Raw genomic sequence first — 22,602 nt, forward strand, 5'->3', positions numbered from 1 at the left:
TTTCCACTCTCATTGTGACTTAAAAAGAAAATTTAGGCTTGTTCCTTCAGACTTCCTGTAGCTTAAACATACAATCCAGATAGTCCATGCACTTGTCCCATTTGTGTAAACAACCAGTTCCACATTGCTTCCCTGCAGTAGTGTATAAATCTGGACATTTTTTGAACCCCATTGTTAACCCAGTTAATTTACATGATATTTTAATGGTGATCTGTTTTCTTATTTTGGTCATACAGTTAGAAACATCTGTGTCCGCTGTTATTTTAAATAATATCCAGCATATTTCTGACACCTAGAACATAATGTTGCTCCTTTATTTTTTGGTTTGTATACAGTTTGTAAGTATAGTGAGTTCACTTTAAACCATTTGTATATATGAACTTGAGCTCTAGACCTTTATTTATTTGAGATACTTTATGGCATGTACTGATATGAGAGTTTATACTGTAAATTATACATTAAGATCTTGTCAGATGTAAAATTGTTTGTCTGTTAATAAAGGTATTAAAAGTAATTTCCAAGTTCTCCCTCTAACCCATTAATTGTTTTAACTACAACAGTTAGACATCAGGTATCAGTTGCTTGCTAAACTGATTTTTTTTTTTTTTAAGAGCAATATTAATGTACCATATTCCCACTGCGAGGCTATAGAATAAAGCTAGCATGAACGTGAGTGCCTTGCTTACTTTTGCAGCATAAGCCATAGAACTTTAAAAACTTTTACTAGAGTGCTTGTTGGATTAATTCTGTTCTTCTGTTTTAAGGCTGATTACAAATGCAAAGTCAAAGTGGTTTTCCTTTAGCAGAATGAGTTCCTTACCACACAAGGGAGATGTGACGGATACCCTGCTAAAGCAAAACATGGGCTCTCTTCAGATGCTATCATGGCAACATGAGACAACTGTACTGACAGCTTCAGCATTTCAGGTACTACCTTTTGTGGGACAGGCAATTCAGTCTGCTTGCTTATCACATTTATTTTGGTATATTTAAAATATCAACATTACAAAATCACAATTCTAAATATGTGAGTACTGACCTATATATACATAAGGGCCTGTGAATACAAAACAACCCATTAAAAGTACTGCAGTGAAACATAGAGCTGAGGTAATAGGTTTCCCTTCCACAGTTCTACGGGCAAACTATTTTCTGTGCCATATTGTATTGGGATTGTTTTCAGTTGTTGCGTGAATAATTAGTAAAAGATAAATGTAAACAGTTGAAGAGTAGGTAAAGTTAGTAATAAGAGAAGTGACATTTTTTTTTCTTCAAAGCACATGTATATTTTGTGATCGGTTAAATTTATTTTGTAACAACCAGATCAAGCATCTATAGTAGTAAATAGTCTGTCCCCATGAATGGGGTGAAGAATTATATTGTGATCGCTTCATAGAATTGTCAAACCTTCCTAGGATGCAGGTGGTTCCCCCACATGTCCATATTCAGTTTAATGGTGGTTTATTAAAAAAAAAAAAAAGTTTCTCCTTTATTCTCTTCTCCAATATACATTATCAGTTGATTTCATCTTATTAGAGTTCTAGAGTCTTCTCCATCTGCTCACGCAGGACATTCTTACGAATCTGAGGAAAGCAATGAGAATTTTCCCTTAATTTATTATGGTATTAACCAAGTGATTTTAATAATGTCTTGTATTATTACCCCAGGTGCTGCACTTGTATAATAGCTGCTTTGTCTGCTACACTTAGAAAATCTGCATTATTAAACTGGAATATTTCAATACACTTTATGGTTCCATTTCATTGTTCAGCTGATGCTTATTTCAATGGTAAATTTACATTTATTCATTTAGCAGATGCTTTTGTCCAAAGTGACGTACATCTCAGCGAAAGTACAATTTACGCATTACATTAAGAGGAGACATAGCTGCAGACATGAAAGTTTCAAGCAAACTTAGTTTGTTCCCTACCACTTGCTGCACCGAGGTTCATCGTTCGAGTAGGTGCATAAGTCACAGGACAAACAAATCCCGATACCCCTCCACCGATTTTTTTAATAAATATAAGATACACAAATTGAGCAAGTACAATTCCAGAGTAATGGCTGAATAAAGGTTGTATCTGGGGATGCTTATGGAGTTAACGATGCGTGAACAGTTACACCATAAATGAGCTGGAGAGATCTTGTGCGAAGTGGATCGGGAAAAGGTGGGTTTTCAGACCCTTCTTGAAAATAGACCGTTTCTGCAGTTCTGAGTGACAGGGGAAGGTCATTCCACCACAACGGACCCAGAACAGAGAACCTCTGAGCTTTGCCTTTCGTGCGCAGGACCACCAAGCGAGCAGAAGTAGATGAGCGAAGGGGCCTGACTAGAGTGTACCGGTTGATTAAGTGTTATAAGTAGCTGGGAGCAGTTCTACTGATGCATTTGTACACAGAAACCAGGGTTTTGAATTTGATTCGGGCAGCTATAGGAAGCCAGTGCAGAAAAATGAGTTGAGGAGATACATGGGAGCGCTTTGGCAAATCAAACACAACTCGTGCAGCAGCGTTCTGTAGAAGCTGCAGAGGTTTGATGGCATTAGCAGGAAGGCCACACAGGAGAGAGTTATAGTAGTCCAGACGGGAAGTCACCATGGCCTGGACAAGTAGTTGGGCAGAGTCAGTAGTGGGGTAGGGACAGATCCTACGAATATTATGCAGGCTGTATCTGCAGGACCGGGTTGTGGCTTCGATATGTTGAGAGAATGACAGACTCGCATCAATTGTTACTCCCAGACTCTTAGGGAAGGCACTAGGTAAAATGAGTGAGTTGTCCAGATTGATCAAGAGGTCGTGACAGCTGGCCTATCCTCCTGGGAGGTAAAGAATCTCTGTTTTGGAGAGGTTGAGTTGGAGGTGGTGATTATACATCCATGAAGAGATGTCCGACAGGCAGGCAGCAATTCCTGCGGAGATGTCTGATGCACCAGGTGGAAAGGAGAGGAAGAGCTGGGTATCATCAGCATAGCAATGGTATTTGAATCCATGGGAGGCAATGACCGGACCGAGGGAGGAGGTGTGTATATGGAGAAAAGAAGAGGACCCAATACTGAGCCCTGTGGAACACCGGTTGAGAGAGGTAGAGGAGAAGAATGAGAGCTCCACCAGACCACTTGATAGGATCTCTCAGAGAGGTAGGGCTCAAACCATCTTAGTGCCGCACCTTTGATCCCAAGCTGGTTAAGAGAGGAAAGTAGAATCCAGTGATTGACAGTGTCGAATGCTGCAGACAGATCGAGGAGGATGAGGACCGAGGAGAGGGAGGCAGCTCTAGCAGCTTGGAGAGTGTCAGATACTGCCAGCAGGGCGGTCTCAGTGGAGTGACCAACTTTGAAACCAGACTAACCATCAAGGAGATGGTTCCAGGTGAGGAAATCAGACAGTTGATCACAGGCTGCCCGCTCAAGGGTTTTGGACAGGAAGGAGAGGAGAGAGATCGGTCTGTAATTTTCAACCAGATTGGGGTCCAGGGAGGATTTTTTTTTTTTTTTTTTTTTTAAATCAGGTGAAATTAGAGGGGTTTTGAAGGCAGCTGGGAAACAGCCAGAGGAGAGTGAGGAGTTGACGATAAAAGAGATGAGGGAGGAGAGCTGCAGGGAAATGTTCTGAAGGAGTGATGATATGATCGGACCAAGCGAGCAGGTCGTGGCTCTGCGCAATATCAGGTGGTCAGCGATTTCAGATTTGGAGAGCAGCTTGAAGTTGGAGAGGATAGCTTTGCAGGGAGGTCCAGTGCAAACTGGGAAGGTTGATGGTGAGAATTTATCAGTGATTGCTTTGACTTTGTCTCTGAAAAACAAAGTCTTCAGCAGTGAGAGAAGAGGGAGGAGGAGGTGGCAGGGGACACAGAAGGGATGAGAAGGTGGCAAAGAGTGTGTGGTTTTTTTTTTGGATGCAGACTGTATTTTGTTGTGGGAGAAGGAGGTTTTAGCTGAAGAGACAGCAGACTGAAAAGCAGCCAAGAGTGACTGGTAAGCATCCAGGTCCGATGGAATTTTGGATTTATGCCATCTTCGCTCTGCAGCCTGCAGTTTGGTCGTTAGCACGTAACGTATCAGACAGCCATGGGGTAGCAATGGGGCGTGCTGGTCTAGAAGACAGGACAGAGAGAGTCAAGGGAGGAAGATAAGGCAGAGAGGAAACCGTTAGTGGCATCATCTGTAGATAGATCTGAGAATTACGGAGCAGAGGGGAGAGTGGCCAGAGTAGCAGAGGCAAAGCAGGAAGGTGAGATTTTAAGTTGCGGCAAAAGGTGACAATGGGTGCAGGAAGAGAGGAAGAGTTAGTTAAAGTTTGAGCCATTTAAACAGCTGGATATTTTACTATTTTCCTTTGCACACCAAAAAAAAATTAGCAAAATTTAAAAATGTTACCTTTCCTGAAACAGTAAGAGGATATTCTTGCACAAACACCACGTAGTGAGGGATCTTAAAATGTGCCATCTGCAGGAACAGAACCACACACACAGACCTTTATCCTAGTGTATAACAAAGTAATTTCCCTTCTATTAGGTATCAGCAGTTCACTGGCTTCTGATTGCTCAGTCAAAATACCTTTTTGCAAACAACTTAACTCACCTGACCCTTGCAAAAAGCTTTTATCTCTTCTACAGTGCAGTCCACTCCCTGTTTGAGTTTGATACATGCACATACCTCCTCCCCCATTCTTGAATCTTTTACCCCAATGACCTGCAGATGAAGGAAGAGTTACCTCTGCATTGTAGTATGTCACTAAAGTTACATCACTGAGACATTCAACTAAGCTCATACTACATACTTGAGTTTTAGTCCCTCAGTGCTCACATACTGCTCCCACAATATATCGCCCCTATCAGCACTGGTCTGCATGTAAAAGTATGACAAAGCTGGCAGCTTATTCTCAGCACTACCTGTGCCTCTTGAATTTTGGGGTGGGTGTGCAGAAACTGCTCGATCTCGGCTGGGTAGATGTTCTCTCCTCCTCGGATGATTAAGTCCTTGATACGACCCTCGATGCGGCAATACCCCAAGGCATTCAGACTTGCAATGTCACTATGTTGTGAGGGGGAAGGAATATTTGGTCAGGTAGTGGCATCTCTTAATATCCAGGTTTTTGCTGTACAAATATCATATACCAGTGTCATATAAATCTTACAGATAAACAACATGGATTAATGCTATATTGTGTAATAGCTTTGTTGTAGATCACCAACTTCAATTTCACATTTTAAAATAATATGAATACAAGTGTTTTCATGCTGCATGATTTTCACTGAAATTTTTTCCTTTTCTGCACCACCAGAAAATTTTTTTGCTTGCTAGCCATTGTAAAAAAAAAGAAAAAAAAAAAAAACTTAAACGGGTTCATAAACAAAACGCTCTGCCAACAATTTCATTCTATTTACAAAATCTTTTAACTTAGAGATGCAGTCAGTAACAAATAATGGTGCATTTTGGAAGTACAGCCAACCAATATTATCATACAGTAGATAAGGTCTAGAATGCGTGATTACAACTTTTTAATCACATACTGCATGGTTTATTTGGCCTAGGGGAAGAAACAGAGAACTAAATCTTTTGTGGTAAGAGCATCCACAGTACCTTCAGGCAGGGATATTTAGTCCCTCTCCGTTTTGAAAAACCTGGGTAACTAGCGTTGACTATGACTGACTGCATCGTTTTCCCTCAAACCTCTGTTAAACATTTTGGTCACCCACTGGTCTTTGTCTCCATTTTTTGTACATAAAATAGACACACTGAGTCAGTAAGAAATAGGGGTACCTTTCAGCCACTCAGCCAGCTGATGTTAGACAGCAGATGAAGTGGTAGTTAGATATTATGACCAAATATCAAGACTCAAAAAATACAGTTGTAGTTGCTGCTGCATCCAGCTTAAATTTTCAAAGATACAAACGTTTCCAATTTCTAAAATTTCTTTGCTGCAGAGTGAAAAAGGCCAGCAGTTCTGTTTCAGTATCATAATGGACCCACTGTGACTCTGATGGAGATTACAGCCTTCTGGTATTTAACCACTTGTAACAACTCACCCGGTCTTGTACCAACGGTCTCTGCTGATACACTCCTGTGTCCTGGCCGGTTCATCCCAGTACTCCAACATCACACAGTAGCCTCTGATCATCAGCTCTCCAGAGGCCCCAAGGGGCATGATCTCACCAGTTGAGGGGTCTACAACTTTTGCCTGGCAACAGAGCCACAGTACTCAAACCATTGACGGGATGGTGTCTGCATAAGTGAACGATAGACAGCAGTGGACTCACCTCGATGTGATGTGTAATGCAGCCTACAGTCTCCGTCTTTAGCGCCATGTTGTCCAGTGGGAAGCCAACGAATGTCACTGGGCTGTTTTCTGTGGTGCCATATGCAATCTGACATACAAGATGAGGATGATACCTCACACACACTCTGACTCTTCATTGTTAAAGCCTATGTCATGTACATCTCATGCGCAGTGAAACTAAGTTTTCATGTCATGTTCTGTGCTCATATCAAATTGAAAGGCTTATGAAGATCTGCTTTGACATGTTTTGTATCAAAAGTAATCTTTCTGGCAGGCTGTGGATTAAGAAAAGTGACATTCAGCTAAGGTTCTTCAGGTTTGAGTTCAATATGCAGCTGAATAGGGTCAACTGGAATAATGTTTTATAATGGGTTGTTCATTACTTGGCTGGCACAGAAAATATTGCAGACTCTAACTTCCAGGACTGTAGCTGAATAACCCAGATGCGTTCTGTTATTGGCAAACTATACTCTATAAATCAACAGAAAAGTTCAGAACTAGCCAAGAATGTAACTATCTACACATCCATCTTGTTTTTAAGTGATATGACCTTGCTTTTATGAGTGAACTCACCACCATCTCTTTGACTTTCATGACTGATATAACCTTCCTCACGACTTCAGCTGGGCATGGAGATCCAGCCATGATTCCTGAGAATCACACATGGATATACACACTTACTCTCAATGTGCAAATAAAAGGGCAGTTATGCAAATTTTTATCAAAAGTTGTTCAGGGCCTATACCTGCAACAATGTAGAACCAGTGGGTCTACTGCTAATTGCCCTTTTCGACTTAGCTGTATTAATTTATTCTTAGAAAAAGCAATGTTTAAAGTTGAAAATTATTCCATTCCCTTACCTGATTCTAATGATGACAGGTCAAACTTCTGGAGGTCATGTTGGCCTAGCATATCTATATACATTGTAGGGGTGCCGTAGATAAAGGTGCACCTGAGTTGACAGCGAAGATGCACATTGTTCAGAAAGCAGGGTACCAAAAAAAAAAAACATCCAGTGACACAAAACACAGACAGCAACCCAGGTTATATGAATAAGGAAGAACATCGACTATCTTAAAAAAAAAAAAGAGTGCGGAGTAACTCAAGGGAGGTGTCAGAGGCCACACTGCTGTTAATGCCTCACTATTCAGCTTTAGAAACCAATTGCTTAAACACTGAATTAATGATAAAGAGGCTTTCTCTACCTCAGCACAATGTGGTTTTGTCTAAGGTAAGAGGTGGCTGTGAGGAACTGTACCTCTCTTTCTGAATGGCCTCAAGGTTGGCCCGACTATCGTATCCGGTCGACGGGAAGATCAATGTTGCACCATGCACTCCCATGGCCACCCCTCCTCCAACAGACCCAAATGTATGGTACAAAGGTACTGGCAGGCACACTCGAACCTGTGGCTGGAGATCAAAGGCAAACGGGTCCACATGGGATTCTCTGCTGCGCTGTAAAATTTTTGTTTCATTTAACGACCGAGTTGTAGTGTCTGTGCTGAAAAATGTTTGCTGTCACATGTTTGAGGATCCTTAGAGCATACAGAACAGTTAGACTTTGAGCCTGGATGTTTGGGCAGCAGCTATTGGTGTTTTGTGGGCCTAAACCCTAACATGTTTAACACGAGCAAATTAAAAAGGTGAGACAAATGATGACTGTTTGCAGCAATGAAATTGTGTATGTATATATGCACACAAATGTGATTGCCTCACCCTCCAGTGAAAGCCAAGGCGCAATCCAATAAAATAGGAATTATTGACAATGTTGTGGTGGGACAAAGTGGCACCTTTTGGACTCCCTGTCGTTCCCTGTAGGTACAAATGGCAGCAAGGCCAGATGGAATCAGTGAAAGAGGACGAATACCACACCGTATTAAAAACGACTCTGACGATCAGTACGGCTTTGTGGAAAATACACTAGCGTCTAATAGTGTGAACGTGAACATCTAACTATATATGTACATGTAAAATATTTGCACAACTGAGAGTGTGCCTGGTGGAGGCTGCAATATAATAAAGCTGATGTTCATATACATGTAGATTGAAAATTCTCCAAATGCATAAGGACCGAGTACTTACTCATTTATACCTCGAGCTTTTAAAATTTAAAGCAGATGAGTTACCGACGTGAACTGGATGTTAATGGGATCGTCGAAGGACAATTTTTTCTGTAGATCTTCCAGCTCCTTCTGGTGCTGGCTGCCCCCGGCCTGAAGCACATCGTCTACGTGGAGCGCTCCGTGCTGGCGGCTGTCGGTCAGGGCTACCATGCGTAAGTCTGGCAGCCTGAGGACAGGGGGCACATTCATTTTTTGCTCCAGATTTCACAGCACTGCCTTGGTTTGTCTCTCATTTAGTCTGTTGGGCTGCATATTTGGCCCTATGCCTGAGAGTTTCTGCAACTCTTATCAAGTGTATAAATATTTGCTGCTTGCTGCATGTCACTTCTGCTGTGTCAGTGCACTTCTACAGTGCTGATAGTTCTGTTGGATGAAATGAGCGTCGGAGCTGCTTTACCGGGCACTCTTAAACATTCCTGCCACAGATGTCTCCATCTCCGGGCAGATCTGCTTCAGCATCTCATAGAACTTCTGGGTCTTAAACTTGGTTGGGCATACCACAGCGTTGCACTGCACCTAAAGCCACAGTGTCATGAGGGCGCACATTTTAGATAACAGAAGGGAATTTTATGGTGCTTCATGAGACCTAAGAGTGAGTGAAAGAAGGGGAAAATTATGCACAAGTTTATGTTTAACTAAAAGTGCAATGATGAGCTGGTATCTGGCCATCTGGGCAAAGTAAGTAACTCTCCTTGCGGGCACCATACGCAGGAAAAGAAAGTCATTACTACAAGAATACAAGAATTTATATGGTAGTTTCTGGTCGTGTAACACCTGTTACAGGTACTAAAGCAGAAATCCTTTTACATTTTCACTGACACATGCTTTATCTCAGCTCCCCATCAAGCCCACGCTCACCTTCCTCAGTGCAAACTCCAATTCTTGCAGCTGATACGCTGGGTTCACACATACCTAGACAGAGCAACAATTAAAGGTATGGTCCTAACAGTGTGTCTTGAGTATATGCGTGTGTTTCTCACACTCTTTTGTACCTCAGAACTGTCAGTAAACCCTATACTTCTACTCCCTAAATTGTTCTGATGTAATTCAAATAAACCTCAAGTACTCTGGTAACTCTGAAGGGCAACTCATATTTCATTCAGGAAATCTTGGGAACGTGACCTTAAACCTCTTCTAAAGATTATCCTCTTCCGCCTATTGTATTACTTTTCTAGTGGCCAAGATTGTGAGAACTCACCAGTATGATTCCAGCCTTTGCCGTGGCATACTGGAATAGGACCCACTCGTAAGTATTGGGCCCCCATATACCCAGCCTGTCTCCCTTCTTCAGCCCCAGGGCCAGGAGGCCTGCAGCAGTCTGGTCTACCTGCAATGGCCCACAGATCTCAGCTGCATCTCCTTTTATGTTACCAAGCAGAGGACAAAAGCTCTCAGGGTCTTATCCACGTCAGCACAAGTCACTTCATGTAGCCTACGTGTTACGGCATGTTTGTACGTAGCAGACACTTGCAGCAGAGCAGCAACCGATAAATATCACAAGAGGGATCAACAATGACAATCTTGATCAACTGCACAGGTGGTTTGCTGCATATTCATTCTTACACTCACATGAAAGAAGGTGAGAACTTTTAACTCAAAAGCACAATTTTAAAAATGCAACTCTCTTCCTAATATGGCCGAAGACCAAGAGCAAGTCTAGGTGCTGGTTTCTGCTCTATTGTTGGAGACCTAGGAAAAAAACGGTTGCTGGATATATTTACAGGATTTGTGGGAATTTGTCCGAGCTCCACCCCCAAACATGTGGTTTCATTCAAAAGCATTGCATGTTTTCTACAAATTTTATTAGGACTCGGCATTATAGCACAAGCATTGCGGCTGAAACGCTTGAACGTGTCATTTGTAGGTGACAAAAATGAATAGCTGGGTCTCAGGACATCAGTCCTCTTCCTCATAAACACAAGCTTCAGGATATGCCACTGATACTGAACTGCAGCCAAACGGTTTAAAGATCTTTGAACCATTGCACAAGACATGATGGAAACCCACAAAAAAAATGAAGTCTTGTTAACAAGAATTTTTTGTTGTTTAATCAGTAGATTTTAATACATGATATATTTGTTGGGTAATGAAGACTTCAATTTTCTATACATTAATATACTTGGTCATCCTGAAGATTCCTTAGGTTAGTTGAATGACACCAGCCTAAAGAGCAGATATTGCAGGAATGGTGGCGATGTGGAATTTTACCCGTAAATATGGAATACAAAAAACGTAAATATACAAGAAGTAAATTACAAAAGTGATGGGAGTCACCTATCAGTGCAACATTATCCAACCACTTTTTGTAATTTACTTCTTATTTACTTTTTTAGTATATTTACTACTATTTATACTCTTGTGCTTGTATATTCCTTACATTATTTATTTATGTTATTCTGTGTCAGCTGTTCATTTCTCTGTAAATACTAGAGGCATCTAGAACCACAGCAAATTCTTTGTGTGCATCAGCACACTTGGCCAGTAAAACTCATTCTGATTCTGATATAGCGAGAAAAAAAAAAAAATAATAGCAAAGGTATTTAAGGATAGAAGTGAGGAAGGGGTCACGGGGTACCAGAGACTCACATCCTGCTGAAACTGTGAGAAGGTCTTCCGAATGCCATCCTGAAGGAATACCACTGCTTCTCGGTCAGGCCAGCGCTCGACGGTTGAGTGCAGGGCCTGAGCCATGGTACAGGAGAGAAGGGAGACGGAGGAGGTGCCATGGACATAGCTGGTGGTGATCGTGGGTATGCAAGGCGGACTGTCCACATGGATGGCACTGTGATGCAAGGGAAAGTGGCACAGAATTGTTCAGCCCTCATGTGGGCCTTTGCAGCCTTCTTTGTTTATATGCAGTTATTTGTGAAAGTCTCCTTTCTTCTGCATGAACACACAGGTGTTGAAAAAAGTGGGAAAGATGCATGAAACCTTGCAGTTCAAGTTCCTCCAGGGATGTAATTGTCAAAACTTCGGAGACAAAAATCTGAAAATTCATACTTTCTGTAATCACACACACACTGAAACCCCTTGTCCCGAGCAGGGTCACGGCGAGCCGGAGCCTAACCCGGCAACACAGGGGGCAAGGCTGGAGGGGGAGGGGACGCACCCAGGACGGGACGCCAGTCCATCGCAAGGCACCCCTAGCAGGAGTCGAACCCCAGACCCACCAGAGAGCAGGCTCGGGCCAAACTCACTGCACCACCACCCCCCGATTTCTGTAATCAAATACTGTAAATCTACCCAGCAATGGATGGAACTGCAAATTATTTAACCATTACATGCCACCTTTCTCCAAGGCTGTGACAAGTGCTATGTTTGTACACTAAGCTACATAATATCTACCCATTCATACACGTGAGCTGGTATTGCAGCTATTAATCAAGGGCAGGTCTGGCCTCAGGCCAGTGGAAAGTATTTGACCCACAGGGGCCCAACAACAGGTTTGCCATCTCCAGCCTTGAAAATTAAGGACCGCCTTACATAAGAACCTGGGGATATGTGGGGCGGCAGATATTTTGTTTATATAAATATGATGAATACAAATAGATACTGGGGTGACACGATGGCGCAGCGGGCAGCACTGGTGAGGGAGAACGTGGGTTCGATCGCCACTCAATCTGTGCGGAGTTTGCATGTTCTCCCCTTGTCCGTGTGGGTTTCCCACCTGCAGCTGTATTAACCTTGAGCAAGGTACTCTCTCACAGTCCATGATCATGCAGTCCAGGTGGACTGGTGATGCTAAAATGCCTAGGGTGTGAATGGGTTTCAGAGTGTGTGTGTTTGGCAATCTTAAATTCAGGAGGCCCCGCCAAAGTGGTTCAAGTTGGGCTCTGCAATTGCAAAGGCCCTGATCATTCAAGGGTGCAACAAGCATGGGATTCGAACCTAGTTATTTGACTGCAAGGCAATGTAACTACTACCACCTACCCTACATTTACATTTATTCATTTAGCAGACACTTTTCTCCAAAGCGACGTACATCCCAGAGAAAATACAATTTGTGCATTACATTAAGAGAAAGAGAGATATAGCTGCAGACATGTGATTCTTAAGTACGGTTAGTTTGTTTCTTTCCACTTTATGCACCGATTTTTTTTTTTAAAGGTACACAAACATTTACGTAACATTACTAATCATTACGTACTAGAAGTTAGTATAATTCTAATTATAATAGTAACACCACACGCATTTCATGGATGTGGAACCGCAGGCTAGGAAGTAGAAAATCCAGTGCACATCATTTAAAGCTTCTGGTTATGTTTGCTTCCTTATTACATAATAATAATAATAATAATAATAATAGGAAGAAGAAGAAGAATAATGGATTATAGAAGCGGCTCCCAAGTGTTTTTCTGCGTAGAGTCTCTTTGCAGCTGAGTGCAAATTAGGGTTAATGATCATAATCATGTTTCATGAAGTTGCCATGATTTGCAAACATACCCCTAGTCTCCTTATCCTCCTACGTCGTCGAGAAGAAAACAATATTTCCCTTAAGAATGCATTTCGATGTGTATATATATATATATATATATAGGCCCGAGTTCACTCCGGGGAAACGATCCCACTCGAGATAAGAACTTGCTGTTGGGCTGCGAGTTGTGCGCGGTACCGAGTTCTTACCGAGAGCCCAGGCAGGAAGGCGCGCTCTTCCAACGTCTCCGCAGCGCTTCTGTGCGCTTCAGCAGCGCGCTCCAGCACTGGGAGTATCTCACTGCGAGGCTCCCTGACATCTGCGCGCTCGTATCGTGTATGTGCACTTTTTTTTCACTACACGCAGGATGAATGGAAGGAAAGCAATTTGTGCAAACCACACACAAAGCCTTGGCTGCCGCGCAGGAATTCGGATAAAAAAAGCCGTCAATCAGCGATAGGAGTTGCGCTGCCGCCCAAAGATCTCGTGCGCGGTTTATATACTTCGTGCGCTCCGAGTCGCCTGTGGGGCGATCGGAGGAATGTTTTTCCTTGTATGACACGTGTAGGAAGGCTGTGTGGTTCCCGCGTCTTATTGGAGGAGCAGCCAGATGGGAGACCCGTGTTGTGTTGCACAGCCCCCAAGTTCCGTGGTTGGTTTCATAATTTTTTCAGAGCGAGAACGCTAGGTTTGCTTACGCGCTAGGCGATGCGAGTAGCCCGTTGTTTCACTCTCTGACATAGTGAACAAAAAACAGACGAGTTAATAATGAAACCGCACTAGAATCAACATTAATGACATGGTGTGGTGAGATAAGTAGCGCACGATTAAAGTAAGCGCTTTTACGACGTAACTTTGTTCCAAGATTTTTAGCCATCTTCTGTTTTTTTTTTTTTTTTTGAAGGGAAGGAGGGGTGGCGTCTAAAGTGAAGAAAGTGACTCTATAACATTTCAGAATTTTCCTTCTTAGCCGCCGGAAAATCTGCAGATTTGCAAAGAAATATGATGAAATGCACCCGAAAAGACAATTAGAAAAATCACTGAGGATTTTGTAGCGGCCTAAAACAGATACTTATGCAACTGAACTGATCTGTCCCGGAGTTGTTTTAGAAGTCTGTGTACACAGTATAACACATCTGAGTAGTACAGTGAGTGAGTATTACAGACAAGTCTGAAGTCACAAGATCTTATCACTTCCAATCATAGGTGTAACGAGGGGGCATGTCCCTCTGGCAAGCAAGCCTTAACTCGCTAGTATAAAACTCCAAGAACTATAGCAAATGTTTTTGGTTTTCGCAATATTTGACAACTTGTTACGATTCTGGTTCGGATCAACCAGATTAACTGGTTTCATCTTGAATTTCCACTTGAAATAAAAAAGTTAGCGTTACAACTCTGTCCACTTCGAGCAATCAAATGCTTTTTATATACATACAGTAAATAGCGACACACCCAATTTATCTAAAGTCAACATCTGCTTTTATTTTGCAGCAGCGACATCTAACGGTCAGTGTTTGTTACTACGCGCTTTGGCCATTTTTTTTCTTATTGGTCAAGGAAAAGACACCACAGTCACGGAAGCCAATGGTCTGTAAGAACTGAAGCGCACAGTGACTCGAAAAAAAGCAACGGACGTTCGTATTAGTGAGTAACCTGCACTGATTTAATACCCAGTGTTCTAGTCGAAATAAGTTTTCTCTTACTGCAACTGCTTCACATGAGCGGATATGAGAAATTGTTGTAGAGCGTGGACTTTTATATGCATTTTTCATTCGCTGAGTAGCTGCACAGCTAGTCTCGCATGAATTAGAAACACTGAAAGCCTGTTACGAAGTCACTTAGCCTTAGAAGAGTTACTTACACTAAATTACAGTTAGCGACTCCACCGATTCAATTTCAGTCGATTCCAAAAACTTGAAAATGAGGGGGAAAGCGGTATTGTAAAACAAACAATTCAGTATTGTGAATGAAGGGATCTTGACTTGACACTTTTGTTTGAGTAAATCAAATGTATAACTTGTACTGCTGTAAACATATACCCCAGAATTCTATACATTACATACTGAATACCTCATCATAGACGTGTAGTTTAATAAAGAACATTTAAGGATACTGCAGAACTGTTCAACTTATCTCTGTTTATTGTGCAGCACACTGTCCTTAAGAACAGGACTATGACCACCAAACTATCTGGCACACAGGTCAAAATTATTCTCTGTTCTCACCAACAGTCTATCACGGCTGCTTTAATGGAATTACAAATTAAAATGCAAGAACATTATAGGTTTGACATTGGAGCTATTCAGGCAAGCGAGTGTTTTTATATAAGTTCACAGGCTTTGGAAAATAGTCGCTCGCTAGGGACGGATGTTGCCATTATGGACAGACTGAGTCTCCATCCTCATGTTCAACAGTGTTTTGCAAAACGTCCTCTGTGTTCAATCCATGTCTGAATTAAACTGGCATGGCATTGATGTTTTAGTTCAACTCTCCAAATTACTTGGTATGGATCACAGATTTACATAAATCTGTTTCAAGATAATTTAATGGTAAACTACTGATCTATAGAGGGATGTAATTTGGAGAGCTGTTTAAATTAGTTGGACAACCGGGGGTAAGCCTGTACCTAACTTTTCTCTGTCAGCTCCTTGGAATGGGTATCTCATTCATAGGAATGGACCTAGACCAAATTGTAACAGAAGGTTTTTTCTTGGTGGGGGGTGCGGTGGTGCAATGGGTTTGACTTGGTCCTGCTCTCTGGTGGGTCTGGGGTTCGAGTCCTGCTTGGGGTGCCTTGTGATGGACTGGTGTCCTGTCCTGGGTGTGTCCCCTCCCCCTCCAGCCTTATGCCCTGTGCTGCCGGGTTAGGCTCCGGCTCCCCACAACCCTACATGGGACAAACGGTTTCAGACTGTGTGTGCATGTGTAATTTTTTTGTTCTATGGGTCATAAATGTTATAAAAATATAAAGTTTCCCAAAATCCCCCTAAGAAAAGCAACTAATGAGTATAAATCTGATATGACCAGCAATCAACTTTTTGACATCATCTGTCTCTAACTATTCGCTTCAGACCCTGTAAATGTATTACAAATTGGTAGGAATATAACCCCACAGGACTCTTAGATGTTGTCAAATATTTTCTACAATGTCAACATGATTACAAAAGGCTACCTTGTTGTCACACTCTGTCGTCGTACTTTCACACACCTTGTTTTAGAAGAGTACAAAGGGTAATGTAATTTCCTACATCCAGTTTCAAAAGCATGTGTTACAAAGGATTTTTCTAATGCTAAACAACATTAAAATTCTTATTCTGCTTGGAGTTCAATCATACTGGTCACACCTTGTCTAGTACCTACTGGAGACATCTATTGTAGCTTCTTTAAACAAGTGTAACTGTGATTTCTTTTTTTTTTTTTTTTAAATTACAGCACTCTTCTCACGCAGAGCGTTTTAACACAGGCATAAGGCAAGAAAAACAAATACATCAGAACAAACAAATAAGAAGACAGCTGACTACATACTATCATAATATAATGCTTTTATAGAGCTATAAGTATGCCTACTGGTAGGAAATTTAAATGCTCTCTTTTGTTTCATAAGTATAACAAATCAGATGCTTCCATCAGGAATTAATTTCTCCGTACTCTGTTACGGAGTAAACAATAGGGATGTTGTCCCATCTGAAAACCTGGAAGTGGCCATGAAATGTGTCATGTGTGAAGAGAACCCGGATAATGGTGAGGAAAGGTTCAGTATTTCGGAGGAAGGTGTTGCAGCAGTAAGTCAAGCTAGTATTGCACGTGGAACTCTACCCTTCCTGGATCAGGGCATTGGCGTGGCGGAAGGGCTTGCGTGATCTAGGGATCTCCAGAGCTATGTCATCGGGAGCATTATGCTCCTGGTAGGGTCTCCCAAGGCGAACAGGTCTGGAGTGAAGATCCAGACTAACACGATCCAAAAACCCCCATGAAAAAAGTAAACAAGAGAATGTTTACCCTGCCTGGAATAGGGTCAACGGGACTTACCCCTGGAGCCAGGCCTGGGGGTAGTGTTCCTAGGCGAGCGCCTGGTGGCCGGGCAGCCCACGTAGCCCGGCCGGGCTCAGCCTGAAAAGTCATCGTGGGGGGGCCATGTGGGCCCACCACCTGCAAGGTCCAGCATGGGGATCCAGTGCTATGTATACCTAGTGGAGGGAGGGGACGGGGTGGCGCATGGCGTCACGGCCCCTCGTGACGAAAAAAAAGTTTATATGCAGGTGTAAAACATTCCCACTGTAGTCCCACGTTTATGTAATAGTGAAGCACATATGGTCCTGCAGCTTTGGCATAAGTTTTCCACACACCCTAAACCTTTTGGTTCTAGTGGTTTTATGTTTTACAGGACCATATTGTATGTACACATCCTATAGAGTGGCCACAAAATCCCTATGCATGAGTGTCCTTTGTAAATCATTTGTTTATGTTCCATTTGTTTCGTGGAAGAAGATGCCCAGAAGAACAAAAAAACACACACACACACACACACACACACACACACACACACACACACACACACACACACACACACACACACACACACACACACGTCCCATTCAGGGGAACAGGGAGCCAGAACCTAACCCGGTAACACAGGGTGTAAGGGGAGACACCTAGGACAGGACACCAGTCTGTCGCAAGGCACCCCAAGCAGGACTCAAACCCCAGACCCACCGGAGAGCAGGACCCAGTCCAACCCACTGTGCCATTGCACCAGTTTCTGATAAAGTTTAATTGGCATGACTTTGTGGCCAACCTGTTTGAGAAAAAAAACAAGTGCAGATAATACAGACCTTTGAACTGGTACTTTGCAAACCTTTGTAATTTATTTAGTTCTTAAAATGTTGAACGTATTCATTTGAAAACCTTTACTACAGTAACTGTCAAAAATGTTTAAACAATTTTTAAAATGTTGCTCAGTTGTGTTATATACCACCTATCAATATCATTCATATAACATTTTCCCTGATATATCTTTAAATTTTTATCCTTCAAGCACAGATCACAGTTAGAATAGACTGAGCCACAGCTTCATATGTAACATTACAGTTTGCTTTTGTGTGTACCACTTCCATAATGTTCAATAAATGTTAAAATACACACACACACACATTTTCAGAACCGCTTGTCCCAGACGGGGTCACGGGGAACCGGAGCCTACCCGGTAACACAGGGCGTAGGGCCGGAGGGGGAGGGGACACACCCAGGACGGGACGCCAGTCCGTCACAAGGCACCCCAAGCGGGACTCGAACCCCAGACCCACCGGACAGCAGGACCGTGGTCCAACCCACTGCGCCACCGCACCCCCTGTGTAAATGTTAAAATACTGGAATTATATTACCTCTGTATGTGTGTGCATGTGCCTCCAGACCATTCACACTGGTCATATTCTAAAGGTTTGTCTCTTAGGCAATGTATCCAGTTGCAGGCACAACACTGGGATCAAGGGGTCGTGTGGGATGCTGACAGTGTTGGCCTTTTGCTGCTTCATCTCGTCTGTTCAACCAGTAGAAGGAGCCCATGATGAAGAGACCAGATGAGGACACACAGGCAGCACAGGCATAGAAAATGTAGGTGTACTGACCCGTTTTATCCAAAAGCAGCCCTGAAACCAAACAGAGAGTAAAGCTGAGTAAAGCTGCACAACAACAGGTATCAAATGCCTGTGAAAAGTAATCTCCAAGCCACGATATTTCTGTTACCTTTACCCAGAAGACAAGAAATTTTCCCCAGTTTCCCCGGTAATGCTGAGAACAAGACCAGGATTTGACAGGCAGCAAAGAATGCATTTACATTTTCACACACATACACACACACACACAGAAAAATGCCAGGGTAGGAGGGTATACCTGCAAGAGGTGGTCCTAATAAGACCATAACACTCTGCATGATGGTGATCAGGCCAAGGGCGGCAGGGAATCGGCTCATCTCCACAATTTCCATCAGCACGGTGAAGACCAGGCATCCCACTATGCTGATGGACAGGCCGGAGGTCAGTATGTAGATCAGCAGCACAGGGAAACTGGCTGACAAGCAGCAGATGCAGTTGCTGAGTCCGTTGATGATTAGGGAACCAGTGCACACATACAGAAAGATGCAACGTTTCTGGAACCAGTTCAAACTGAAGACCACACCAGCTAGAGGGCGAGCAAAGATGCTGACAATCCCCAGAATGGAAAGCAAAGCAGCTGCCTTACTGGGAGGCATGCCTTGGCTGGTGGCATAGGGAACCAGGTACATCAGAGGCACCGTAAAACCCAGCATGTTCCAGGTAGCACCAATACAGAACATCCGGTACCGTAGATTGTTGCAGAACAGGTCAAAAGCCAGATGCCTGCGCAGGAAGTCCACAATAATGCTCAAGTTGATCCTCATTCTCCTTTGCGTCCCTGCTGCCTCCAGCTGTGTAGGACTATGGTTACTGTGATGAGATTGCCCTGAGCCCTTCTGCTTGCCCAGGGTCTGCCCAACAGGCCTCATCACAGCTCCACACACAGAGCAGTTGAGTAGCATCCCGCCCAGCACAAGGAAACTCCCTCTCCATCCCAGTTGGTTGAGTAAGTAGTCTCCCAGCAGTGGAAGGATGGTCATCCCAATGGCGCTACCCACGGATGACATAGCGTTGGCGAATGCACGGCGGCGCACAAAGTAGTAGCCAATCATTGTCACTGTTGGTTGGAAAGTGAAGCAGAATCCCAGTCCTGAAGAGATACCAGATGCTTTCAATGGTCAGAACAACAGACTTGACAGTTTCACAATCACAGTAGGTCTCTACATCCTTTAGCTTGACCTCGATTTTCCAGGTTTTGTTCTGCATTTCAGGCTCAAGAATGGGCTCGTCTATGAGGGTTCATTGCCGCTATTGGACTTTGTTACTTCCCAGAGCCATAAGATGCAACCCTATGTTAAGAAAGTAGTTAGACAGTTTTTCAAGAAGTACATCATTTACCTTTTTACTTAGTTTAAAGAATTGCGTAACTCCAAGATTAAAGAATTGGATAAAACCAAAGCAATAGCAGATGGTAGACCTATTGTCCACTGGTGGCAATCAAACGTGCAGAAGCTGCACCACAGTATAGTCATTAATACAGCACTGCTGTGTAAACAAATGAGATGGACATGTGATGGTTGACATCTGACCTGTGACAAAGCCGGCAGTAATGTAAAGGTCTGTTACATCATATACTAAGGAGCTGACCACCATGCCCAGCCCGCTAAAGGCTCCGCCTATCATTATTGTTACGCGGCAACCATACCGCTCCACCAACACACTGCACAGGGGACCTGTAGGAGTACAGACAGAACATGGATTAGACATACAGGAAGTCCTCGACTTACGACATATGCAATGTGCGGTGAGCAGCCATACCGTAAACCTTATTATATCAGTTTAAAGTAACGTCAACCGCTCTACCTGTTGTACAATAACACCGGTTGGTTGTGTTGCTGCAAGAAACCCATATTTTTCAATGTTTGGGTCTTAATCAGTGTTTTGGTGTCTAACAGTAAATTTGTATTCTTTACAAAATTTTTTGTTAATGATTACATTCAGGATAATTTTACAATGACTAGCAAGGAAAAAAACGACTCAAATTGTAGTTTCGGAAAGAAAAAGTGATGGAAACATTTAGAAATGAAAAGAAAGATAATATTATTTGTTATTATTCTGTATTAGTATTATTTTAATATGAATGTGTGGAAAAACATAACAAAGCCTTATACAGTGTAGCTTTCGTGCGTGTTAATTGTTTATATATATCGCTATGGTGTATGTAATGCTGTTTGAATGGGACACTGTGGTACATCAAGCACTATCTGTACACCTTCTGAAAGCACCTTATACAACATTATACACACACACACATTTTCAGAACCGCGTGTCCCTTACGGGGTCACAGGGAACTGGAGCCTACCCGGCAACACAGGGCGTAAGGCCGGAGGGGGAAGGGGACACACCCAGGACGGGACGCCAGTCCGTCGCAAGGCACCCCAAGTGGGACTCGAACCCCAGACCCACCGGACAGCAGGACTGCGGTCCAACCCACTGCGCCACCGCACCCCCTGCCCAACATTATACAAATATATCCATATTTTGTGTATGCACAGACACATAGCTTTTTAGATCCCCACCACACTGCACACCTTTCTCGATTATAAACAATTGAATGCTCAAAGAATAACTTGAAATGGTTTAATTTCCATGTTACTATGCTAGTTTTGCTGGACACCCTGCTCACTTATAAGGTTTGCAGCAATAGGGTTCAAAAGCATTTCACTGAGCCTGGGCGCTATCAAAGTCCACTGAACGGCATGCTGAGTTATTTCACTCCCCGAAACTTCAATTACTTTCGATTCTTTTCGGAAAAGTGATGAGAGATCAGGAGAAGCGGAAATGTGCCATTGCTTTCCTGCATTGACTACATGTCGTCAACGCTGCATCACTTCTTTCTTTCACAGAAGTTGCTCCATTACAGGTCTGTAAAGTCATTATTGGAAAGATGTTTTTCACATGTCTTTGCAATGTTGAGTCAAGCTTAAGTCATACAGTTACTAACCTTGAGCCATGGCTTGACCCAAGCATAACTCATTAACCAGTTAAATAATCTCCCCTTGTGCTTTGCATGTGGATGAAAATTGAAATGAGTAAACAGACTTCCCAAACATGACAACTCCTTTTGGTATATTTTCAGTACATATAGTGTATTTATGTGCATATAGATGTGAGTATTAACAAAAAATGTCTCATGCACAGGGGGTGTGGTGGTGCAGTGGGTTGGACCGGGTCCTGTTCTCGGGGGGGTCTAGGGTTCGAGTCCCCCTTGGGGTGCCTTGCAACAGACTGGTGTCCTGCTCTGGGTGTGTCCCCTCCCCCTCCAGCCTTACACCCTGTGTTGCCAGGTTAGGCTCTGACTCCCTGTGACCCCTGAATGGGATAAGCAGTTCAGAAAATGTGTGTGTGTGTGTGTGTGTGTGTGTGTGTGTGTGTGTGTGTGTGTGTGTGTGTGTGTGTGTGTGTGTGTGTCTCATGCACAAAGTCATGTATATGGTTCTGCTTTCTTAAAATAATACAAATTATTTAAGCATCAAACCTGATACCTCCAGCATGTCGCATTGCTGTCATGATAGAGGGCACCCAGTAGGTCTCTGAATTGCTGGTATTGAACTCCTTCTGAAGGTCCTTGAAGAAAATGCTGAGGCAGGCTGGGAAATTTACTGTCAGGGCCAGCACAAGTATGTTGGCCATGAGCACCACCCAGCCCCAACCTCCATCGGGTGCCACTTGCTGGGTGCTGGGCGCTGGGTCCATTGTCCTCGCCTCATCGTTCTGATGGATACCATGATGTTGATCTTGCTTCTCTTCATCATGCTCTTCTGAGTTGTGGTCTTGGGCTCCTTTGGCCAGGTGCTCAGTGTGGCTTGACTGCAGAGAAATCCCAGCTTGTGTCCACACATATTCACTGCCATTTGCCATCTCCACCCTCTGAAGTTTTGGGCTGCCTGCTAAATCTGTCCAACTGTGGTGCTTTGTCTTATGACTAGTCAGGGGGAGGGACCTTAAGCTAAAATTTATCCAAATTACTACTGCTAGGCTCTTGATCTGGTATCAGCTGGTCTGTTTTTAACTTTTTACAACAGGTTGCACTCTTGTTCTTTTGAAAATGATTTTTGTAGTTTTAATATTCATAGAAGGGGGGCATGGTGGCGCAGCGGGCTTGGCTGGGTCCTGCTATGTGGTGGGTCTGCGG

At 43.2% G+C, this 22,602-nt stretch overlaps 2 protein-coding genes across 2 annotated transcripts; both read right to left on the reverse strand.

Moving 5' to 3' along the window:
• Positions 1-959: 959 nt before the first annotated feature.
• Positions 960-13,522, reverse strand: acsf2 (acyl-CoA synthetase family member 2). The gene is made up of 16 exons (XM_018754548.2): positions 13,026-13,522; positions 10,989-11,184; positions 9,601-9,729; positions 9,261-9,314; positions 8,800-8,918; positions 8,406-8,568; positions 7,996-8,091; positions 7,538-7,689; positions 7,140-7,231; positions 6,853-6,929; positions 6,260-6,367; positions 6,029-6,180; positions 4,892-5,033; positions 4,581-4,691; positions 4,377-4,445; positions 960-1,583 (listed from the first exon to the last, which is right to left on the reverse strand). Exons 1-16 carry the CDS (start codon positions 13,133-13,135, stop codon positions 1,533-1,535), a joined length of 1,821 nt encoding a protein of 606 aa, XP_018610064.1. The 5' UTR covers positions 13,136-13,522; the 3' UTR covers positions 960-1,532.
• A 4,739-nt stretch (positions 13,523-18,261) lies between these two features.
• LOC108935739 (monocarboxylate transporter 6-like) lies at positions 18,262-22,328 on the reverse strand. The gene is made up of 4 exons (XM_018754565.2): positions 21,953-22,328; positions 19,997-20,140; positions 18,706-19,557; positions 18,262-18,461 (listed from the first exon to the last, which is right to left on the reverse strand). The coding sequence occupies exons 1-4, from the start codon at positions 22,326-22,328 to the stop codon at positions 18,262-18,264; spliced, it is 1,572 nt and encodes a 523-aa protein (XP_018610081.2).
• Between the last annotated feature and the right edge of the window lie 274 nt (positions 22,329-22,602).

Source organism: Scleropages formosus, chromosome 8 (assembly GCF_900964775.1).
Source record: "Scleropages formosus chromosome 8, fSclFor1.1, whole genome shotgun sequence".
Taxonomy (NCBI): domain Eukaryota; kingdom Metazoa; phylum Chordata; class Actinopteri; order Osteoglossiformes; family Osteoglossidae; genus Scleropages; species Scleropages formosus.